The sequence below is a fragment of the Vollenhovia emeryi genome, unplaced genomic scaffold (assembly GCF_000949405.1).
Source record: "Vollenhovia emeryi isolate VEMERY1.0 unplaced genomic scaffold, V.emery_V1.0 DF939154.1, whole genome shotgun sequence".
NCBI classification, from domain to species: Eukaryota; Metazoa; Arthropoda; class Insecta; order Hymenoptera; family Formicidae; genus Vollenhovia; species Vollenhovia emeryi.
This window is the reverse complement of record NW_011967212.1, coordinates 261,215-281,648: the sequence shown is the minus strand read 5'-3', so window position 1 is coordinate 281,648 and position 20,434 is coordinate 261,215. Positions and strand designations below refer to the sequence as shown.

At 39.9% G+C, this 20,434-nt stretch overlaps 2 protein-coding genes across 8 annotated transcripts in view; one reads left to right on the top strand and one right to left on the bottom strand.

Moving 5' to 3' along the window:
• Nucleotides 1-20,434, bottom strand: part of LOC105565248 (rap1 GTPase-activating protein 1-like) — a 150,714-nt gene that overhangs the window by 83,219 nt on the left and 47,061 nt on the right. The window contains exon 1 of one of the 6 annotated variants that reach the window (XM_012018281.1): nt 4,179-6,611. The exons of the other annotated variants lie outside the window; for them this stretch is intronic. Within the exon in view, the coding sequence (XP_011873671.1) occupies nt 4,179-4,444 (266 nt within the window). The 5' untranslated portion in view covers nt 4,445-6,611. Of the gene's footprint in view, nt 1-4,178; nt 6,612-20,434 lie in introns of those variants that run through there. 6 annotated transcript variants of the gene reach the window in all.
• Nucleotides 9,107-14,558, top strand: LOC105565250 (fatty acyl-CoA reductase 1-like). 2 transcript variants are annotated; one of them, XR_001009183.1, is made up of 9 exons: nt 9,107-9,214; nt 9,475-9,594; nt 9,683-9,776; nt 11,494-11,739; nt 11,823-11,968; nt 12,766-13,065; nt 13,652-13,945; nt 14,094-14,421; nt 14,521-14,558. XR_001009183.1 is itself a non-coding variant. In XM_012018288.1 (8 exons), the coding sequence occupies exons 1-8, from the start codon at nt 9,201-9,203 to the stop codon at nt 14,368-14,370; spliced, it is 1,491 nt and encodes a 496-aa protein (XP_011873678.1). In that variant the 5' UTR covers nt 9,107-9,200; the 3' UTR covers nt 14,371-14,492. The 2 variants fall into 2 exon arrangements, 1 of the variants encoding a protein (XP_011873678.1); XM_012018288.1 differs by lacking the exon at nt 14,521-14,558 and having other exon boundaries at nt 14,094-14,492.

The window sequence follows — 20,434 nt, the reverse complement described above, 5'->3', positions numbered from 1 at the left end:
TTTTTACTTACGAGAAAGACGCGCGGTCGCCACGTCGCCGCGTCGCGGCAGTATGTGGTATCTAGATTATTTGATAATTATTACCATTGTATTTGATATTATTTACCAAACCATTTAGTTGGTTCAACTGACATCAAGATTTTAGTTTACTAAATATTTTGTAATAATAACCAACCGTTTGGTAACAATTACTATATTAGTTATTACTTACCAAATATTGCAGTAAAACGCTGAACTAAATGCATTTGGTAATTATTACTAGACTTTTTTCTCAGTGCGGGGCTGTTGGCTTTGTGGAGACCCTTTAATAAAAAAAAGCGGGGGAGAGGGGGACATTTTATACAAAAGGTGTATAAATCAATTCCTTTTTATGTTTATAAATCTTTTATAAAAATAACTGCTAAAAATACAATAGTCTATCAAAATTTTAATCACGTTTAATTTATTTAGAAATGTTTTTTCCGACATTTTTTCTCCAGAAGAAATCCAGAGTTCTCAGCAACTCGGTTGCCACAGCTAACCTCGCTAAAGATGATAGACGGCTATGAAGCATCGTCGATCTGTACGCATTTTTTATTTGTTTTTACGCTATTGATTATCCAATTCAAGACTTAAGGGATTTAATAGATCGTTACTTTTCCCGTTTCGATTTAAGAAAAAATCCTCAGGTAGTAATTTTAGCAGCGTTATGAATTGTTCCAATCTATAAATCAACTATTCTTCCAGGTCTTGAGAGTAAACCTCTGTATAAGATTTTTAGCGCTTACTTGCACTTAGAAAATTAAAACTTTATCTAAGTCATAAACGAACCACATTACTCACGAAATTATTTCGGGTGAGGCCCCCTAATAAACGCGACCTGGGACTATAGTCCCCCTTAACCCCTCCTTAATCCGAACCTGGTGATATCTTCAAACTTCCATACGCAATGTACGGCATAGTATGGTAGTAGCATAGTATAACTAGTATGCCCACTCTCTGTCGGTCCTTTGATCTTTTCAGTTTCGATCACGCGGCATTCCGCCATTATGTTGGTGTAAAATCCTTTCACACTGTCACACTACCACGTATACAAATACCACATATACAGCATCCGTCTCATTGGCTTCACCAAAATAATGGCGAGTGCGCAGAAAGGACCGACGCAAAACAATACAAATGACAGAGTGGGCATACCAGTTATACTATCACGGAAAAAAACATTTAGCTGCTGTAGCTAAAACTTAGTAAAATATGGACAGCGAATATTTTTAGTTGTGATAGCTCAATATTTTGCTACGACAGCAAACCGTTTGCTGTCGCACCTAATACAATAGGCACATGTGCCTAAATGTTTTTTTTCGTGATGGTAGTAGTTCAAAGCTAGTATTTCTCATTCAGAATCTAAATGCGCGTTCCTAAACTCATTTATTTAAAAAAAAGTATTACAACCATTCTGTCCACGACTGTACACGTCGCCGGTGCACCGCGCGAAGGTGCAACTTTGGCGAATCCGCGATGGCTCGTGAAATTTCGCGACGTCATTCTTCTCGCATATGGAGAGACGTTAAAAGTTAGAGTGTATCCGTTATACGGCCCGGCCTGGCTCTTTCCTTTCTCCCGCTCTTTCTTTTTTTTCTCTTTCACTCGTAATATTGCGCGCGCGCACGAGTGCAGTCGTGTAACGAGCCGTAATCTCAAACGGTAATTTACGAAATGACAGTCCATAAATATTTCGTCCGTAAATTATGATTACGGGTTTGATCGGCTTCCCCCTTCCCACCCCCTTTCCCCGACCGGAGTCTTCTTTTTCCGCTTTCGTACGGTCGTCGTACGCCCTAACTGTAACCACGGCCGCTGCGCCGCGCTCGACTTTAGCGTATCGCTAAAAGAGAACGGACACCGTTTGACGGAAATCGGAACGCGGGACGCGGATACCGGCATTTAAATGCGTCGTGAGTGCGCAAACTGGAACGAGGCATCCGCGCGAATAGAGAAAAGCTACGAGACGCGGAAGATGAGACGCGCGCGCGCACATGTGCGTCAGAAGAGATATCGTGCACACTCGGACGTGAAGATTTTCTATTAGCGTTCGCAATTATTCCCCCGAGATCGGTGGATTTCCCGATATAAGGAGCTAACAGGGTCTTCGCGCCGCGCGAGAACGAGATCGGATTAGAACATACGAGCCAGTTATTCGTAGTCCGTTCTAGTCTCAAGATCGTTCTAGAATTAAATAATGTTTTAAAATGCTAATATGGCTCTCTGATTGGTTTGTAACATCTTAAAATTACTTTAAACATAAGAACAGACTATGAATCGAGGGGTAAATCGCTGAGGGCATTGTGGTGTACAGATTTGCGGCATTACTGGGCATTACTAGGCATTTCTTTGCCATTAGTTTGGGCATTAGGCCTTGCTAAGGCATTATTAAGATAAAATAAGATAAATAGGATAAAATAAGATAATAAGATAAAGTAATGCCCACTGGGCATTAGTGGGCATTGGTGTACAAGATTTTGGTCAGTGGTTTTCCACTCACTATAAATACACCCAGAAAGAAGTTTCTTCGAAATCAAACCAATTTTCTTAGAATTTTGACCTTACCAGACTTTTGTTTAGTTTCAAAGAAATTATTTCTTTACCTTGACCAAAATTTTATTTGATTGAAAATCTTGGAATCCCGAAAGGCCGAATCGGACTAGCAATTGCCGATTCGAATTGGATTATGATTGGAGACTGACGATTGTCCTCTAGCCAATGAGAGCAGAGCAGCCAGCGACTTAATCGACTCTCATTGGTTAGAAGACAATCGCCAATCGTCAATCCCAATCCAATCCGCGTCGACGAATTGCTAGTCTGATTCGGCCTTAAGAGAATTCATATCACTATTTCTTCAAATCTAGTAAATGTAAATTTTAGTAGGAGTAAATAAAAATTTAGTAGATTCAAAGAATCATGGCTTCAACGTATCTCATTTGTTTAACCCAAATAAATCTTTTCTTCCGGTGTACCGGTACTTTGAAGGGGCACAAACGATTGTGGTTGGTTCCTCTAGCTAGATATCTGTTTTGTGTGTACGTTTACCGCAAGATGCATGTGTCGATTGTAATACGGTTCTCCGATTGATTTATAATATTTCACAATTCGGACTTTGCATTGCAATATATCCACTCATGGGGCACGTAGGAGAAAAATAAAAACACTTTTATTAAGCAAATCCAACCCAAGCTATCGAGTCCACTTAGAAGTTCATCGGATCAGCCGTTGTTGAGATCCAAAAATCTGAGGGCCAACTCGCGTACTCGCGTAAACTACACGGTTGGTCTCGCGCGCGCGGTTCTAGCTACGCTTATACTTGACGCGAGACACTACCGTATCTCGTGATCTTAAGATTGTACTTTATGATGATTTCAAATATAAGACCAAACTATGAATACCGGTCACACACCTAGGAGGAGCATGGGCGGTTATAGTTGACCTCACCATACATCTGTCTTTATCGTACATTTTTCGCAATAAAAATTCTTTACAGTATCCATTAAATTCAAATTTAATAGATGCTTATAAGCATCGAATATTAAATTGATTTATCGATTTAAGGATGCGAATTTACCGCTCCAACCAATAAGCTGTGTTCCAAGATCGACAAATACCTAATCGGCGCACAATTGGGATTTGGAAATAGTATATAAAAAGATTCCAGCAAAAATATTATCAGGCAACCAAGGTCCAGTCTGATGGCTTTTCTAATTAATTGATTGGTATATATCTGCCTTTGTCTGTACGTTTATCGCGACGCGCATGCGTCGATTGCAATACGGTTGTCAGACCGATTTATAACATCTTAAGATTGCACTTAAGATGATCTCAAATATAAGAACAAACTATGAATACCGGCCATATACCTGGAAGGAGCATGGGCGATTATAGTTGATCTCGCCATATATCTGTCTTTGTCTGTACGTTTACCGCAATACGCATGCGTCAATTGTACTATATACCTATTATGCTGTATACTGGTGTTACAATACATGTTGCGCGGTTATCATCTCACGTAAGCGCGTAGTAGATTTCGTATAAACACAGATAGATAGACGTTAGCGACACGCTTCTGCTACATTGTTCAAATGAGCTATGACCCTTCCAGGTATATATGCTCCAAGGATCGAACACACGCAGGAAAAGCGAATCTTTACCGTTTCTTGGAGAGGAGCGTGTAGGACTCCTTGGTCGCGGCACAGATTCTCATCCGCATTTTACGCACGGCCCTTTTTCGCACTCCGCCCTCGAGAACTGGCATCCAGACGACGAGTCCCGCACCACCGCCGCCACCTTCTCCACCACCAAGTCCACCACTTTCGACTCCCGCTCGGCGACGAACGATCGCCGCGATGACACCTTGCCGATCACTCTGCGCCACGGGCGCGTTCTCCGCCCTTCGACGACGCGGCGGACCTCGCATTCGATTCACGTCGCGATCGGCATGGCGCGATTAATCCTCCCTCCTTTTTCCTCTCTCTCTCTCTCTCTCTCTCTCTCTCTTTCTCTCTTTTCCTCACCGTGTACGCTCGCACAAAGAGAGATGGAAACGCGCACAATAATTATTTCGTCCGCTCGACCGATTTTTCCGCAGCTGCGACGCGCGGGTGAATATAATTTACAATCGGCGAGCTCCTCCCCGTTGCTGTCCTCCCTTATCTCGAGGTCGCTCTCCGCCGCTCGATGATTCTCGCGGTGATTCTTCTTTTTCTTTGCTCACTCGCCTCTCGTCTATTCGATAACCATTATCGAGATAAGAGTGTTCACCGCGTACGCGGCCTGCGGGCCCGAAAGTGTTCGCGTGATGAATAGCTTCTCGCAGGATTCGTCTGCTTTTGGCGCACGTAGATCGATAAGAAGTACGTGGGATCGTTATCGTCGGAAAACAGCAATAGATCTCGCGTGAGACATCGATCGCGCTGATAATTTGCTTCGGTTCAATGGCTGGTTACTTGCTATTTGAATTTATAGCAAATTTTTATAAATATATCGACAGGACCCTTTATCGATCGAAGAAAACTATATATTTTATTGGATTTAACGCTAAAAGAACTCTTAGTTTTTCCAAATAAAAAATTTCACGAGTCGGTCTTCCGAATATCAGATTGTTCGAAGAAAGTCCCCATCTTCAGTAAATTTAAAATCATTTATGTTTCCTGACTTTCTTTTCCAGTTTTACAATTCAATGTACATGCTTCGCATAACACGATAACATCGTCAGATTTCATCCAGTTCCTTACATTCCAATGTATCCCTTGTTTTCTTTTATCGCATAGGCAATTTTCTACCTCTTGATAATCCGTAAGTAGCAACGACAGGTAGACGACGTGTCTTTCACGACGTAGTTACGACGTGGTAACAAAAGAACTATATATCAAACACAGAAGAGCACTCATGAGACTAATGGCTCATTGAATAGGGGCTTGGAATTCCCATTCTCTGCGTTGCTCGAATAAAACAATACAAAACACCTCTTACTTAGATTCACTATCGTTCGTTTTAAACGACATAGTCGTAGATGAAAGCTGCGAGAACCGAATTCGCTCAGAGATGGTCACATTCCTTTCGAATGATTGTGTAATTAAATAGCGAATCTCGTACAATGGCACGCGGTATTCATTCAACTCGACGATACCGAATTCCGACGATGGCAAAAACGCTGGAGCGCACGAATGTAAAGAGATGTAAATAAGCTCGACACTCAGCGAGCGAATGAAAGCAGACTGAATTTACTTGCTGCGACCGAAGTCAGCCGACACGAGGCGACTTGAGAGAAGCGAGCGAGGAGTCCACCCAGCGAGAAGACAGCGCGCTATTATCTGTCGCTCTTTGTATCGCTCGGATTTTTCCGGGAAACGAGAGGCTCTCGCTCGAACGTAAACCTTTGGTTCGCTTGCACTCGCAATCGAGCCGCAATCGATGTCGAATGTCGATGACAGGCGACTGATCCAACAATTTACTGTCTACGCGACAATGTTGCATCACCCATAGAGATAGAGACTGAAAATCGAGCAGCGATCGGAAGTAGTAACTAACGTCGGCGCTATCTTGGCGCACTGTTATCGGTTTCGCTCGCCGTCTTTGTTCGTCCGCGGAGCCCCGATAGTAGGGGACTCTTCGGATTCCGACTCAAAATCGACACTACGCTTGCGACGAAGCCCTCGATCGACAGTTAGGCCGGAGTGCGTTTACCGATGAAAATCGCGCACTGGATCCACACAATCGTACATCTGCAGAAAAATCGTTCACACGTACAGTAGTCCTCTACCCGACGTTCAGTGTTCACAGTCAGATTAAAAGTGTCAGTACATCAGCGACGTCCAGTACAAGTCACACTTGAAGAAAAACCATTCGCACGATCGATCCGACTTTCCTACGCACTTGCGGCGCGATCGTTGTCTCGCGTGGAACCAACAGTCTGGTATGCGTCGCTGCGAGAGACATCGAAGAGTACGCTGAAGACGATCGCGGCTGAGAGAGCGAGATCGGCAGGATGCGGCGGCGGCGATGCACGTGCGCACGATCGGCCCGACGAAGCGAGTGTGAGAGCACGAGGAGGCATGCGTGACGCGCGCACCCCTCACCCCTCCGCTGCGTCGTAAGACCCCGGCGGTGGTCGCCAGAGGGGGTAGGCGAGAAGCGGTGGCTCGCGCCACTGGAGGGGACAATAGCGGCCGAGTGGCGGGCCCCGGGGGAGAGTAGCGTACCCCCGTGCTCTCCTCTACCACCCTTGTCGTCCTCGTGCGCAACGAGTCTCGCCTACTTCCCTCTTCGTCTTTCGATTTACGGTGTAATCGAGTATGTGTATGCCTGCGCGCGCGCGCGCGCGTCCTATCTTTTTCCTCTTCGCGACGTTTCTTCGCCTTCGCGGACGACGGGCGATACACCTTTATAGCGCACCTACGTCTCTTCTAGCGATATTACTTCACGTGGGGACTACGCAAAAATGCTTCGCAGACGTAGTATCACGTCGTGCACCCTGAACGTCTCGGGATTGCGGCCGTACGGGTTGGAGATTCGCGTGAACATCAAATAATTTGCAAATTCCGATTTTGATGAAAAACTTGGTATAAAGAAATTATTCACGTATCGTTTAAGGTGACTCCTGCATAAACCGACCAAAAGTAGAAAAAATTAAAATTGAAGTATGTTGTAGTTGTAAATTTTATCTATAAGTACGCGAGATTTCAGACCTGGTCTCGCTGATGAAATAAAATAAAGAAAAAATGTTAAAGTTGTATTTTTTAACACCAATGTTATATTACACTTATATTGTTAAGTAGGAAATTATAATATTGATATTATGTAAATTGTAACATTACTTGGTGTTCACTGGGGTAGGGGTTATGGGCCGATCGCTCGCAGAAGCACTTTGAGGATTAATATTATTGTATAGAAAAAGTAGATCTTAACAAAAAACGAGATGGACATAAGAAATGTCACAAGGATTCAAATGTGCTGTTAATTGTAAGCATATGAGGTCACCGACCTTTGCAACAGATACTTATTAGTAAAGTCAAAAGATACATTTTGAGGAAATTTGACAGCTCTTTGAGACTTGACAATATCACATATTTTTCCACCAGAGCCGGGCTAGAATCGGGTCAAAATCGGGTTGAGGTGAGCGCTTCGGAGGTAACACCAAATTCAAACCTGAATCCTGCTTTATAAAATTTTAAGGTAAAACAGAATCGAGCTAAATCAAAAAGCTACTTATTACTATTTAACCTGTTGGCAACACTACAGGAACCTAACAAAAGACTCTTGTCGCTTCCACTGAACCTCATTTGGTCCATCGAACATCATTAACCTTAAAATTTTATAAGGTAGGGTTCAGGTTCGAGTTTGGTATTTCCACCGCAAGAGCGCTTACCCCAACTCTATTCTGATTCGACTCTGACCCTCGGTGGAATGTTCTTAAATGTGCATATATAACCTAGCATATCAATGCATTTGATCAATAATGCATTAATTGCTTCACATAATGCAAAAATGCATTAAGTGATTTCTTTTTATAAAAAATTCACATAAATTTATACAAATCAAAGGGGCCCCACTAAAGCACCCATTCTAACCGCTCCTTCGTGCAGGAGCCACCTTAAACATTTTATTTTTAGCCTTTCTTTCAATAGCATCCGTAAAGACCTGTGTGTTCTAGCATTGTGGATACAGGCCTTAAGAAAATCTTTCGTAACAATTAGTTCTATTCAAAATGATAGTTAAGGCTCCTGAGTACTCACTGCAGACATGTTGGATTATGACGTCAGAAGCGAGAAACGATGAGAATTCTTGCGCTTTATAACTATGGAACAAGATATCTGAATAAACAAACAGTCTATGTTTCAGCATATTTCCAAAATGTTCGAATAATTAACCTTTTTCCTTGACAGCTGATAAACAGCCATAACAAGATTCCTAGTCGCGCATGCGTAAGCGTACTCATGACAGGAATCTTGTTACATTCACACTTTACAACCTAACCTAACCTAGTAAATAGATTTTTGTTAGGCTTCTAAAATTAATTTCAATGATACCATACTGCTCTTTGATTTAGTTCGATTAGTCGAACACTGTCAATCTGTACATAAAAGCCACATAATTTGTATATTACACAATTGTTTTCGTGAATTGACAATTCTAAGACCAAAAGGTGCAAAAAGTGCACTGAATCACTCCAGTATCCTTTTAAATAATCTTAATATACTAATAGGGGGGGAGGGCTCTGTGTGATTGGTTTACAACATATTAAGAGCGAGATTAAAACTATATTTAAGATGGTCTTACAATTAAATATAAGAACGGACTATGAATACCAGCCTTAAACAATTATATGCTCCAACTAGTTACATTACTGAATCTTTGATTTTTAAATGCTTGTAGAAATCGACCGAGTAAAGTAATCAATGACCTACTGGTCATCAATGACTAAATATGGAAACTTGCAGACGGACTTCTAAAATGTTGAGTCACTTTAGACGCATACCCATTGTGTAACTTTCATTTAACTTGCTAATGACATCACTATTTTTTAATACATTTGTAAGCATTATTATTATACATATATATATTCACTGTGACATTCACAGTTCTGCAAGGCGCATTACGAGTTCGCAGTCCAACTTCAACATCGATAAGAGTGACATCGAGAATTTCAAGACCTCCTCAAAGCAGCAACCGCGATGTCTACTCAAACGTACGAATATTTCAATATTATTCTATATCAACTATCACTAGCAATTTGACAGTTATTAATTTACACACTATCTATTATAATGTATAGTTGGTTTAATAATATATTCAATATTATATATCGTAAAAAATCTTCTAAGGCATTGATTAAAGAAATGTGCCCACCATCAACGTAGTTATGTTTATAACAGGAATTCTTATATCAATGACAAATAATTTTAAATATCTAATGGATGTTTTAATAAAAAATAATTAACGTTTTAGCGACGAGTCTCAGGTCAAAAAGATGGAAAGTGAAATAGCACAATTTTTCTCGGGTCGCAAAGTCCTTATAACGGTCGGCTTGGGATGTCTGGGAAAGCTTTTGATTGAGAAATTACTGCGGTAAGCACACAGATTATCAATCGATTAATTGTCGCGAAACTTTTTTTTTCTGTTGAATAATTGTTGCATTTCGCAAAATGTTGTACAGATGTTGCCCAAATATCGCGACGCTGTACGTATTCGTGAGAGAAAAAGACGGAAAGAATCCTCGTGAACGCATACAACAACTTCCCGAACTGCCTGTAAGATTAATTTTTTAATTTATAAATATTTCACGTCTAATATATTAAGATAAAGCAACTCGTTAAAACGATAAAACAATATCGCTTTATTATCGTGGCAATTATTGTGACATTTTCATGTTATATTTTCATTACTTATACTTATAGAATGGCCGCAATTATTTCGGCCAGACTGTGAGATCTTGTAGGAAATTTTATTCTGAACAAATTTCTTCTAAACGTGTGCCGAAAAATGCTTCCTTAAGAAATTAATGCCCAAAAATCTTTAAAATCACATTTTTTAAAAATACATTGCAAACAGTTAGGAAAGCATCCCTCTTTTAAATAAAGTATCGAAACAAAAGTCGTAGGGAATTAAATATCTTTCAAATGAGACTAAAATATTGTTATTACGTTCCATTCAGGTCTTGAGAAAACTAGTTTTAAATATACAAAAAAAATATTGTCTCAACTATCGATGGTAGAGCTTTTTAAAAATACTCTTTATTTATGCTGTTATATCGCCGCTTTGAAATGTTAATTTCTTTTACTTTCGAAATTTTTTTTTAAAAAGAATAAATTCCGTGTTTAAAAAACACTATTTACTCTGAATTTTCAAAAGGCAAGTTGCTATCAGAAACAGGATATTCCTGTTTAAAAATTTTGGGGTGACGATTTAGGGTTCTTCTTAATAATTTGTAAAATTTTAGCTTTTTTTTACTACGCGCGTGAGAGCCACGCATGTGAGACCGCAAATAAAGCCGGGGCAAGGGGCATGCTAGTAAACTAGAAAATTTACAACAATTAGAGAGAAAAGCGTACGTTTCGAATTCTTTTTTGGTTCTTCATCAGCGCAGGCATACAAGAGATAACCAAGAGACACGGCAGTGTCTCGCACCAAGTATAAGCGTAGCGAATACCACGCGCGCGAGACAGACCGTATATATCTTTACGCAGGTACGCAAATCGGTTGGTCGAAAACATCCGGTCAGTAAATGAAATAGTCTAAACATTAAAATGTAAAGCAAGTAAAATGTGTAGCTAATGCGAAGCTGAGTCATTGTGAATTTAATAATTTATATGTTTAGTATCTTATCATTTTCTGACCACATTATTGTTTTTTATATCATGATATCTTGTATGTTTGCGCTGATGAAGAACCTAAAAAGGGTTCGAAACGTACACTTTTGTCTCTAATCGTTTCTAATTTTAAAAGTTATTTCTTTTACATATATGCTTGTCGCGTATCTTTTATTTGTTTTCGACTTATAACCTATTTATGATTGATATCAACAGAGCCATATTTTGTTTATTATATTATTCCACCTAAACGAAATTGCGTTATATGTCCAAAAGTAACGGCACGCAGAACAGGTGGAAAACAGTATAGTATATGAATTCACCGAGGGGTAAACCGCTGAGAACATTGTGGTGTACAAATTTGCGGCATAACTGGGCATTAGGCCTTGCTGGGGCATTATAAAGATAAAATAAGGTAAAATGAGATAATAAGATAAAGTAATGCCCATTGGGCATTAGTGGGCATTGGTGTACAAGATTTTGGTCAGCGATTTCTCCCTCGGAATTCACATATTAGATTAAAATTATTGGGCTACCTACATCTTGCTCAGATCTAAAAATTAGCGTTCTCGGTTCTTATTAGATTATTATAATATTATTAATTACTTGATTATATCGTTGCTACATTCGTAATTAAAAAAAAGATTGTACTTTCCAGTTATTTGAGAAGTTGAAGGAAGAACAGCCACATTTCTTGCAGAAATTGATAATGATCGAGAGCGATCTGAGTAAGCCAAACTTGGGCTTATCCCAGCAAAATCGTAATAGATTGCTTGACACGAACGTTATTTTTCACGGTGCAATGATGACACGACTCAATCAAAAATTTCGTATAATGGTAAACGTTAATGTGCAGGCCACGAAGGACATATTGCTACTTGCGAGGAATATGCCGGATCTCAAGGTAATATAATAACGTTACGTAACGTAAGAATCAAGTGTCAAGAGGTTGTCGCGATTAGTTGCAAAGTAACATGACACTTTTAGGCTTTTGTCCATCTATCGACGACTTTCGCTCATTCGCCAATCAAATCCATTGAAGAGAAACACTATCCCCCACCAATAAAGACTGATGAATTATTGTCGCTGTTGAATATCCTGAACGATAGAAAGTTGGATGCTCTTACATCGTCGTAAGTACTTCAACGAAACGATGTTTTTGTTTAAAATATTGTTTAAATAAAAGACATAAAAAGACATAATAAAGTAATTAGAAATTCGAAGGAATAAAAGGACTCAGAGCCGCGACAGGGTGTTAGTGTCTAAATAATTTTATTATAAATTCGTTGTGAAAAATATTACCCCTCAGCTAAGGTTTGAAACTGGACCTCCCTACTCACTAGGCGGGCGTCTCATCAATTCGACCACTGTGGCATGTGGTAATATTTATCGTAATAAACGGTCTAATGTTATTTTCCCGAATGCCACCTATCATAGCTACATTCGAGACTAGAACTGCGCGCCAATTTAATTTGTCGGTCTTAAAATACAAAACAATCGAGTATCCCCCAATACCACTCCACCTGCCCAAACACCTAATGAAACAAAAAAAAACCGAATATTGTCGCCCGCGTAAATAATGTTTAGATTTGACTTTGGGGTTGTATAAGTTTGCTATTTTTTATTCCGACATTTCGTAAATATTTCAATTTATTTCATCAAGAAGGAACAACCTGAATTGTTCCTCGACATCCCTTCACAGCGATTGATCACGCAAGAAGCGAGGTGGATAAAAGGGAGATGGGGAATTTGTTTGGCCAATCAAATTTAAACAATAAAATATTCCTTACGAATTGAACTTGGACTCGTATGTCCACGACGAATTCTACGATCCAACATTACTTTATTGGAAATAAGTGAGGCGAACGAATGCTTTCCCGCCCATCTTGCGCGCGCGATCTTTCACGAGCATTTTTTAACTCGGACGCAGATTGATCGACGGCTGGCCTAACTCGTTCACGTTTACGAAAGCGGTTGCGGAGGACACGGTGCTGCGATACGGCAACGGAATGCCGGTGTGCATCGTGCGACCGTCTAACGTGACGTCGACCTGGAACGAGCCGATCATGTGTTGGTCCGACAGTGTGTACGGGCCTATTGGTCTCTTGGTCAGCTCGAGTCTCGGCCTATTGCGCACGATACGTAGCCACGTAAAAAAAAACCTCGACTTCGTACCGGCTGATTACGTGACGTCATGCTTGATCGCCACCGCTTGGCACATCAATGCAAGGTGAGCTCATTAATCTACTTATTAACGAATGTCGCCTTTTTATTTACCTTTTAAAGTGGCCGCGTAACACGAACTAGCAAAAGACTAGCAGATGCAAGTACCGAATTAGAAAGAATTTTAATTATTTAATATTGGTGAAATATTAAATAATTAATATATATAAATGTATATTATATACATTATTTTATTTTAATTGCCCCAGGCAAATATTTCGAGAAATATGAAAGATACGGAAAAACGTTTGAAACAAAAGTAAAATGAAACACTCTGTATAAATAATCTGCATATACAAATAACGTTACTACATAAGTTTCTGTCAGGAAAAATATTCTAATCAATCTCCTTTTTATTCAATGTGCAATCTCAGAAATTCATGCATTTCTTTCTCTTCAACTTTCTCTGTTCTTTGCAATTATTCAATGTGTTGATTTCGCAAAAAACGCGCATGGAAAGCTTATATTTTTCACTTCCAATTATAATATTTAAGTATAATAAGTTATGCAATTTTAAGAATGACAGTCTTTTGTAATAAAAATTCGGCAATAATCAAAATTTAAATTTAAATAAAGATCAAATTTGTTGTTAGACATACCAAGGGAGAATTTAAAGTGAACGCGGAAACAGGCGTCGTGTCGGTCGCGGAAAGAGTGTTGGTGTACAATTATGTCTCGTCTTGTCAAAAGCCGATGACCTGGGACACGTTTAAAAAACACGTACGCACCCACGGATCAAATATACCGGGTGTGGAAAAGATGCGGCTGCGGTACATAGTTTGGAATAGTAGACTGTGGGTGCACAAGATTTTCATGTTTCTGATGCACTTGTTGTCCGCAACCATCGTGGATGATTCAGCGTCCTTACTTAGCGGCTATCCTCCAAGGTCGAGTATTTGCTTTCTTCTTTTTTTCTCTCAGACACATTTTGCGAATCGTTAGAGCACTAATAGCTACATCGAGACACTCCACGAGCAACCCGCTGTACCATCATTCGTCTAAATATAATTCACCTGAAGATTTTCTGATTTTCAGATGGTACAGGGCCTATAATTTGATAAGTACTTATTTTGTGGCGATGTACCATTCTATATCGCAGCAATGGTACTTCAGGAATGACGCGGTGGTCGAACTTTGGGGACGAATGAACGCGGTGGATCGCGAGATATTCAAATTCGATATGAGTAATTTCGATTGGAGCGAATATGTAAAGCGAATGACCTACAATATGCGCGACTTTGTCAATAACGACTCGTTGGATGGTGTAAAAGAAAGAGTGACCGATTATATTGAACTACGATTTTACACGTAGGCTGAAGATCGTCTATACAACCAAGATGCGGATAACATAACGTGCACAAACGTGCGTTTTAATATTTACATAATTAAAAACTATAATTTATATTCTGTACAATTTATATTCTTTTCGTTGAAAAAAACAAAATATTATTTTAATCTACAGGGTGTCGATAACTGTTTGTCGAAGGGAAAAGTAGTACAGGACTTTTCGACTTGATTTGGTCTCAGGAATATGCTGTTGCAATAGTGTTTCAATTATTGAAAATTTTTATGTATGTAAATTTTACGTGTTACAATACAATGAGCGGAAACGATGTATCGTTACAAATGAAATAAAATTGGAGTTAAAATATGTCTGAATAAAGAGCTAATACATAACAAAAACTATTCTTTTTTATTCGTACGTAATAAGTTATTACGTCAAAATCGTATTTAAAAATATTATAAAATGTTAATGATTTAAAACATTCAAACTTAATTTCTGGAAAACTTAGCTTTACGAGTTATGTCATTATTGGAACATATAAGTGATGTGTAATTTAATTTTCGAACTCTATAGACCCGCTCCTCAACTCGATTGAAAGATACGTCAAATGGATGTTGAAAATATGATCAATTATAATCGATATAAAAAAATAAAAGTACAAGAATAACAAATGGGCAATGAGAGTATAACGCGAGTATAATATTATATAAGAGTATAATTATTGTTGTGAGTCAAACAAACAACTATGTTCAATTATGATTAAAATTAAAAAACAATTGATGGTAAGAATTAATGGACGTTTCCATTGCAATTTTAGTCATCTTCAGAACAATAAATATTCCTTGTCACGATTTTAGTTAGGTCAAACCGAGGGGGAAACCGCTGTGGGCATTGTGTTGTACAGATTTGAGACATTACTGGGCATTACTAGACATTACTAGGCAATTTTTGGGCCTTAGTTTGGGCATTAGGCCTTTCTGGGATATTATAAAGATAAAATCAGATAAAATAAGATGAAACGAGATAAATAAGATATAGTAAGATAATATGATAAAGTAATGCCACAGATAAAGTAAAGCCCACTGGGCATTAGTGGACATTGGTATACAAGATTTTAACCAGCGGTTTCCCCCTCGGGTCAAACAGTGAATACTTTTAGATTCTTCAGTCAAAAAGCAGCAAAGAAACTGATGTAAAGTTTTTGACCAAGCGATCATAATCAATTGGTCCTGAACAAAAGTGTTGTAGATCGAAGCCATAATATAAGATCAGAAAAATCCATAAATATGTTATGAAATCCCATTAATACAATTAAGATGCTAAAATAAAAGAAAAATCGAATAGATGAACTGTGTCGGACGGCTGATGAACGTAGACTATCTGATAACTTGATATTTTATGAAAAAATATAATTTCCTATTTAAATGAAAATTAACATTTTTGTGCAAGTGATAGCAAATTACATAGTAGTTACAAAATATAATACAACGTGAACGTAACGAGTGCACTGAGTCTAACTACGAGCAATGCGCAATTTTCAGCCAGTGAAAGTGGAGAAATTCGGAAAGAACGGGAAATGAACGTTACGTATATAGCGAGGGGCAACGGCGATTTAGTGATTTATCGGCGATAGATTTCGCCGGTGAACCCAAACGAGTGCCATGCGGCGGATATCGCATACCTGGTGATACTCGAGCATATGTGCCGCTCGTAAAGCACACCAGTAACAATGCGGACCTATTCGGTCTGATTGCCATTGTTCCAGAGTGCAGGAAAACGTACGGAACGTCAACGACCACGAAACACTTCACGAGACAGGGTGATAGATCTTCAGGAATGTGTAACCGCTTATATAACATCGCCTTCATTTAATCGCACTTAAGGTGCGCTGTATCGCTTAGACGGGAGAAGTCTGACACTAGTGAGATGGAATGGAGCGGAGAAGAACCTATTCGGACGAATAGGATAATTTCTCAACAATACAAGACCAACGATTAGTGCAAAATCACGTTAAAACCTAGGAAATGCCCAGTTAATAATTATAATCATTACCGAATCATGAAAAAGTAGTTATATTATTAATTCGCATGCCATTCCAATGTTAATTTCTTTTCATCATTTTCATCGTAGAACCAAACAATATTTTTAATATCGATTTGCACATATCGGATGCTTGATCTTCGTTAAATATATCAAATAATGGACTACCACATTCACGCTACCAAATGTCAAATGATTTATAACATTTATAAAATTTTGTAACATTGACTTATTTGTAGACATTTAATTTTATCAACATTTAATTATTCGTTGATCAATTGTTAAACCATTTTGACACTTTATATTTTTTATAAACATTGTTGCGAACTCCAGAGGATCGGAATCGAGGGGGAAACCGCTGACCAAAATCTTATACACCAATGCCCACTAATGCCCAGTGGGCATTACTTTATTATCTTATTTTATCTTGTTTTATTTTTATAATGCCCCAGCAAGGCCTAATGCCCAAACTAATGCCCAAAAAATACCTAGTAATGCCAAGTAATGCCCAGTAGCGCCGCAAATCTCTACACCACAATGCTCTCAGTGGTTTCTCCCTCGATCGGAGGAATTAAAAAAATTGTGAACTGCTTCTCACATAAAATTGAAACTAATTGTTCCGAATTTGTTGCTGAGGATAACCAAGTTCGAAACGTTACATGTATTTGTAATATGAATAACATTGATTTTGAGATTAACTAATATCTTTGTATTAGCTCGTAAGCAGCCCATTAACTTATTTTTACAACTTCGCTTATAACGAGCGCTTTTCTTCCTTCAACTTCTTTTATCCTTCAAATTGTCGCTATGCCCTGACTTGTTATCACTTTAAATCGCAATTCTTTTACTCTGCGATCTCATAAATTATTTCCAAGAAGCTGTTACATTTCCTCACTCACCCAAATATTCCAGGTCACCGCGCTTCACCTTATTAATTACCAATTCTATTGCTGCGATCGAATTCGACGATTACACAGCACGCAACACATTATTCCGCTCGGCGCTCGCATCTCGTGCGTCCGCCTCGGAACAAACGGTGTACTCGTTAAAGTGTACTCGTTGTACGCAGCATCTACCTACGCGCGGCGAGTTCGCTCAGACCATCTATCTACCTACCTATCTATCTATCTATATATCTACCTACCTACCTACCTACCTCTACCTACCTACCTACCTACCTACCTACCTACTCACCTACTCATGTGAATCCATTTGCGCGACTTGCGCCGTTTCCGCGGCGTTTTGCACCCCGCTGCTTCGAGGCAGGTTTCTCGCGCACCGGACCCAATTTTGCAAAATCACAAACAGTTGTACGTTATACAGCGAGCTAACTTCTTGATTCGTTGCAGATTGCGTCACGTGCGTTTCCGCCATCGCAGATAAACCGAGAATGATTTTCGAAGCTCGATGGAATTCAATCACCCGAAATCCCCCCTGACAACGAGAGATATGGATCGTCAGATAAGAAAGAGACTTCCTGCGGGAGGAGAGGGGAAGGGGCGAGAGAAACGTAACCGGCGAAACAGATCGTGTCGGATATTAAGCAGTGCGAAGGATAGACTCTCATCGAGTGAACGCCGTTCTAGAAAAACACTTCTGCGCGGATACAAGAAAAATACGTAAACTTGTGAGAAACTTCGTGTAATACGCTGATGTTCGGATGTAACATATCCGAAGAATTTACGCATCCGAGTACAAGCCGGGTACGGGGACTATCGTCGGCGCGATAAAGATGCGGACGATAAGCGGTGCGAACGAGGCGGCCGTTAATATATGATAATAATATTCTTTTTCTCAGCACGCGCTAATAATGGCCGTTGCGAGGCGCGTTGTGAAAAGTCGTCGACTCGGATTATTGCGGGAAGGGAAAAAAGAACGGAAATACAATAGCGGTAGTTGCGTAACGTATCGTAAGCGCGTATTGCGGTGGTCGACATGGATACAGGAGAGCCAATGTGGCCGATACGGCGGACACGTGGGCGATGTTATTTTTACATTTCGTCTTGCAAAATCGCGTCACGGTAACATGGCCAATAAAACCCGGGAACGTACTCATTAGTGCCGTTAAACGAGCGGGTAGCGAAAAATGAGCGAGTATCGCGTTCGAAATAAAATCTCAGTTTTACTTAATAACAGTTAATAGCTGTGTTCGCTCCGGTTGCGAGCTTCGAGGGCGATTCACGATATTGCGCTCTCGGGAGATACGCCCGAAACGAGTTCGGCGCGCGAGCGAGCAAACAAACGGTAACAACGCACGAATGCTCGACAATCCTTCTCTCCTGTTCGAGACGAATTGGATAAAGAACGAGAGACAGAGAGAGGGGGGGGGGGACAAAAAAGTGGAACGAAAACAAAAATAGGGGAAAAAATCAACCGGCGCTCGAAGCCTCCCCTTCGACAACGCTGCTGCCGTTTTGACAGAGCTTGACGAATCCTGACACGAGGAATGAAAAGATTTCCCCGAGGAAGGTCGTAAGACTGAGCGGACAATTGAAATAATAAACTGATTATTCGACACAGGCGTTCGAGATGCAATGAAAATTTGTGTAAGAGGCCACGTGTCTGCGAGCTTAGAGAATTATTGTTACGTTCATTAACTACGTTTATCATTTTAACGGAAGACTCGTTGACGAATTACAAGAGAATTGGTTTCACTCTAATTGAATTCGAGATTTAAAGACTTTTTTATTAAGAAGAAAAATATACAAAGCGTTATTTCAGAGGTTTTTGTGCGCTACCTTTGTAAGGAAGCATTTTTCGACCCATGTTATAGGAAATTTTTTGTTCAGAATTCAATTTTCTATAAAATCTCAAAGTCCGGCCGGTACGTTCGAGACCACCCTGTATTTATTATGTACAAAACGTTCTGTTTTAAGTTATTACCCTAATAATATTTCTTACAAACTATGCTAACACTAAAAAAGGAATCAATCGGGATTTAAAGAGAAATTGCCATATGTTGTGAGTTTTTAATATTTTGGCAGGAGGTACGAGTCGGAGGCTGAAACTAAAAAGTTGAAAAATCATCCGAGGCCGATTTTACGGAATAACACAACATTTTCGAGTACGACAGAGAGGGAACGGGCAAAAACGTGTACACGCCCGGCCGGAAAAAGCGATCAAAATGAAGAGGGAAGGAGAAACGGGGAGTTACACAGAACAGGATGCCACGTAGGGAAACCTGCTGCACGCGTGCATGGGGGCCACTCGATTCCGTGCCCTCATTCATCCACGTGCACCACAGGCGATCTTATGGTGGCCCGAAAAGAGCGACGCGACGCTTTATTATTAAAAGCGCGTAGAAGGGACGCGCTGGCACGCAAACAAAACTCTAGGGGGCTGATTTTTTTTTTCTGTCTGCCTCTCTCGGGGGTTGCGGGAAGGATCGGGAAATCCCGACCCCGTTTCAATTTCGTGCGCGCCGCGGTGTGTCAGGATTCATCTCGAGCAGATTAATTTCCCAGCTCGATGCTTTTCAAATGAAACGAGAGGCTTCGCCGTTTTATCCTCTCTTTCCGATAGCGCGTGTCGAACAATTTTGATCCCGGATATACAGTACAATACTCAACTGCGCGTGAAAAGCAGATATGTTCAACCCTGAATGTAAAGAAATAAAGAGAGATCTTGTTGAAGGATAACTTTAAGATACATATATACATATACGTATATACACGTATACACACACACAAAGCCATTTGTAATAAGACTTTCCGCTCTATTTTCTTTTGTAACTGACCAATTTATGCGAAATTTGTACTGTATATTATACAAGGTGTACTAAAACCACCGGAGGTCCTTTTAATGACAGATTCCTTAGAACATTTCCAGACGAAAATCCTAATACAAAAGTGTCGAGGCTATAATAGTTTTTAAATTAGAAGCGATTTTTTTCCACAAATGATAGGGCTGAAATTTCGCGCGCTCAGGCACGGCGATATGACAAGTGATATTGTAAATTTATACAATAAACATAACATAAAAAGAGCGATATTCATAGGAGCACTTATATCACTTGTCATTTCGCCGTGCCTGAGCGCGCGAAATTTCAGCC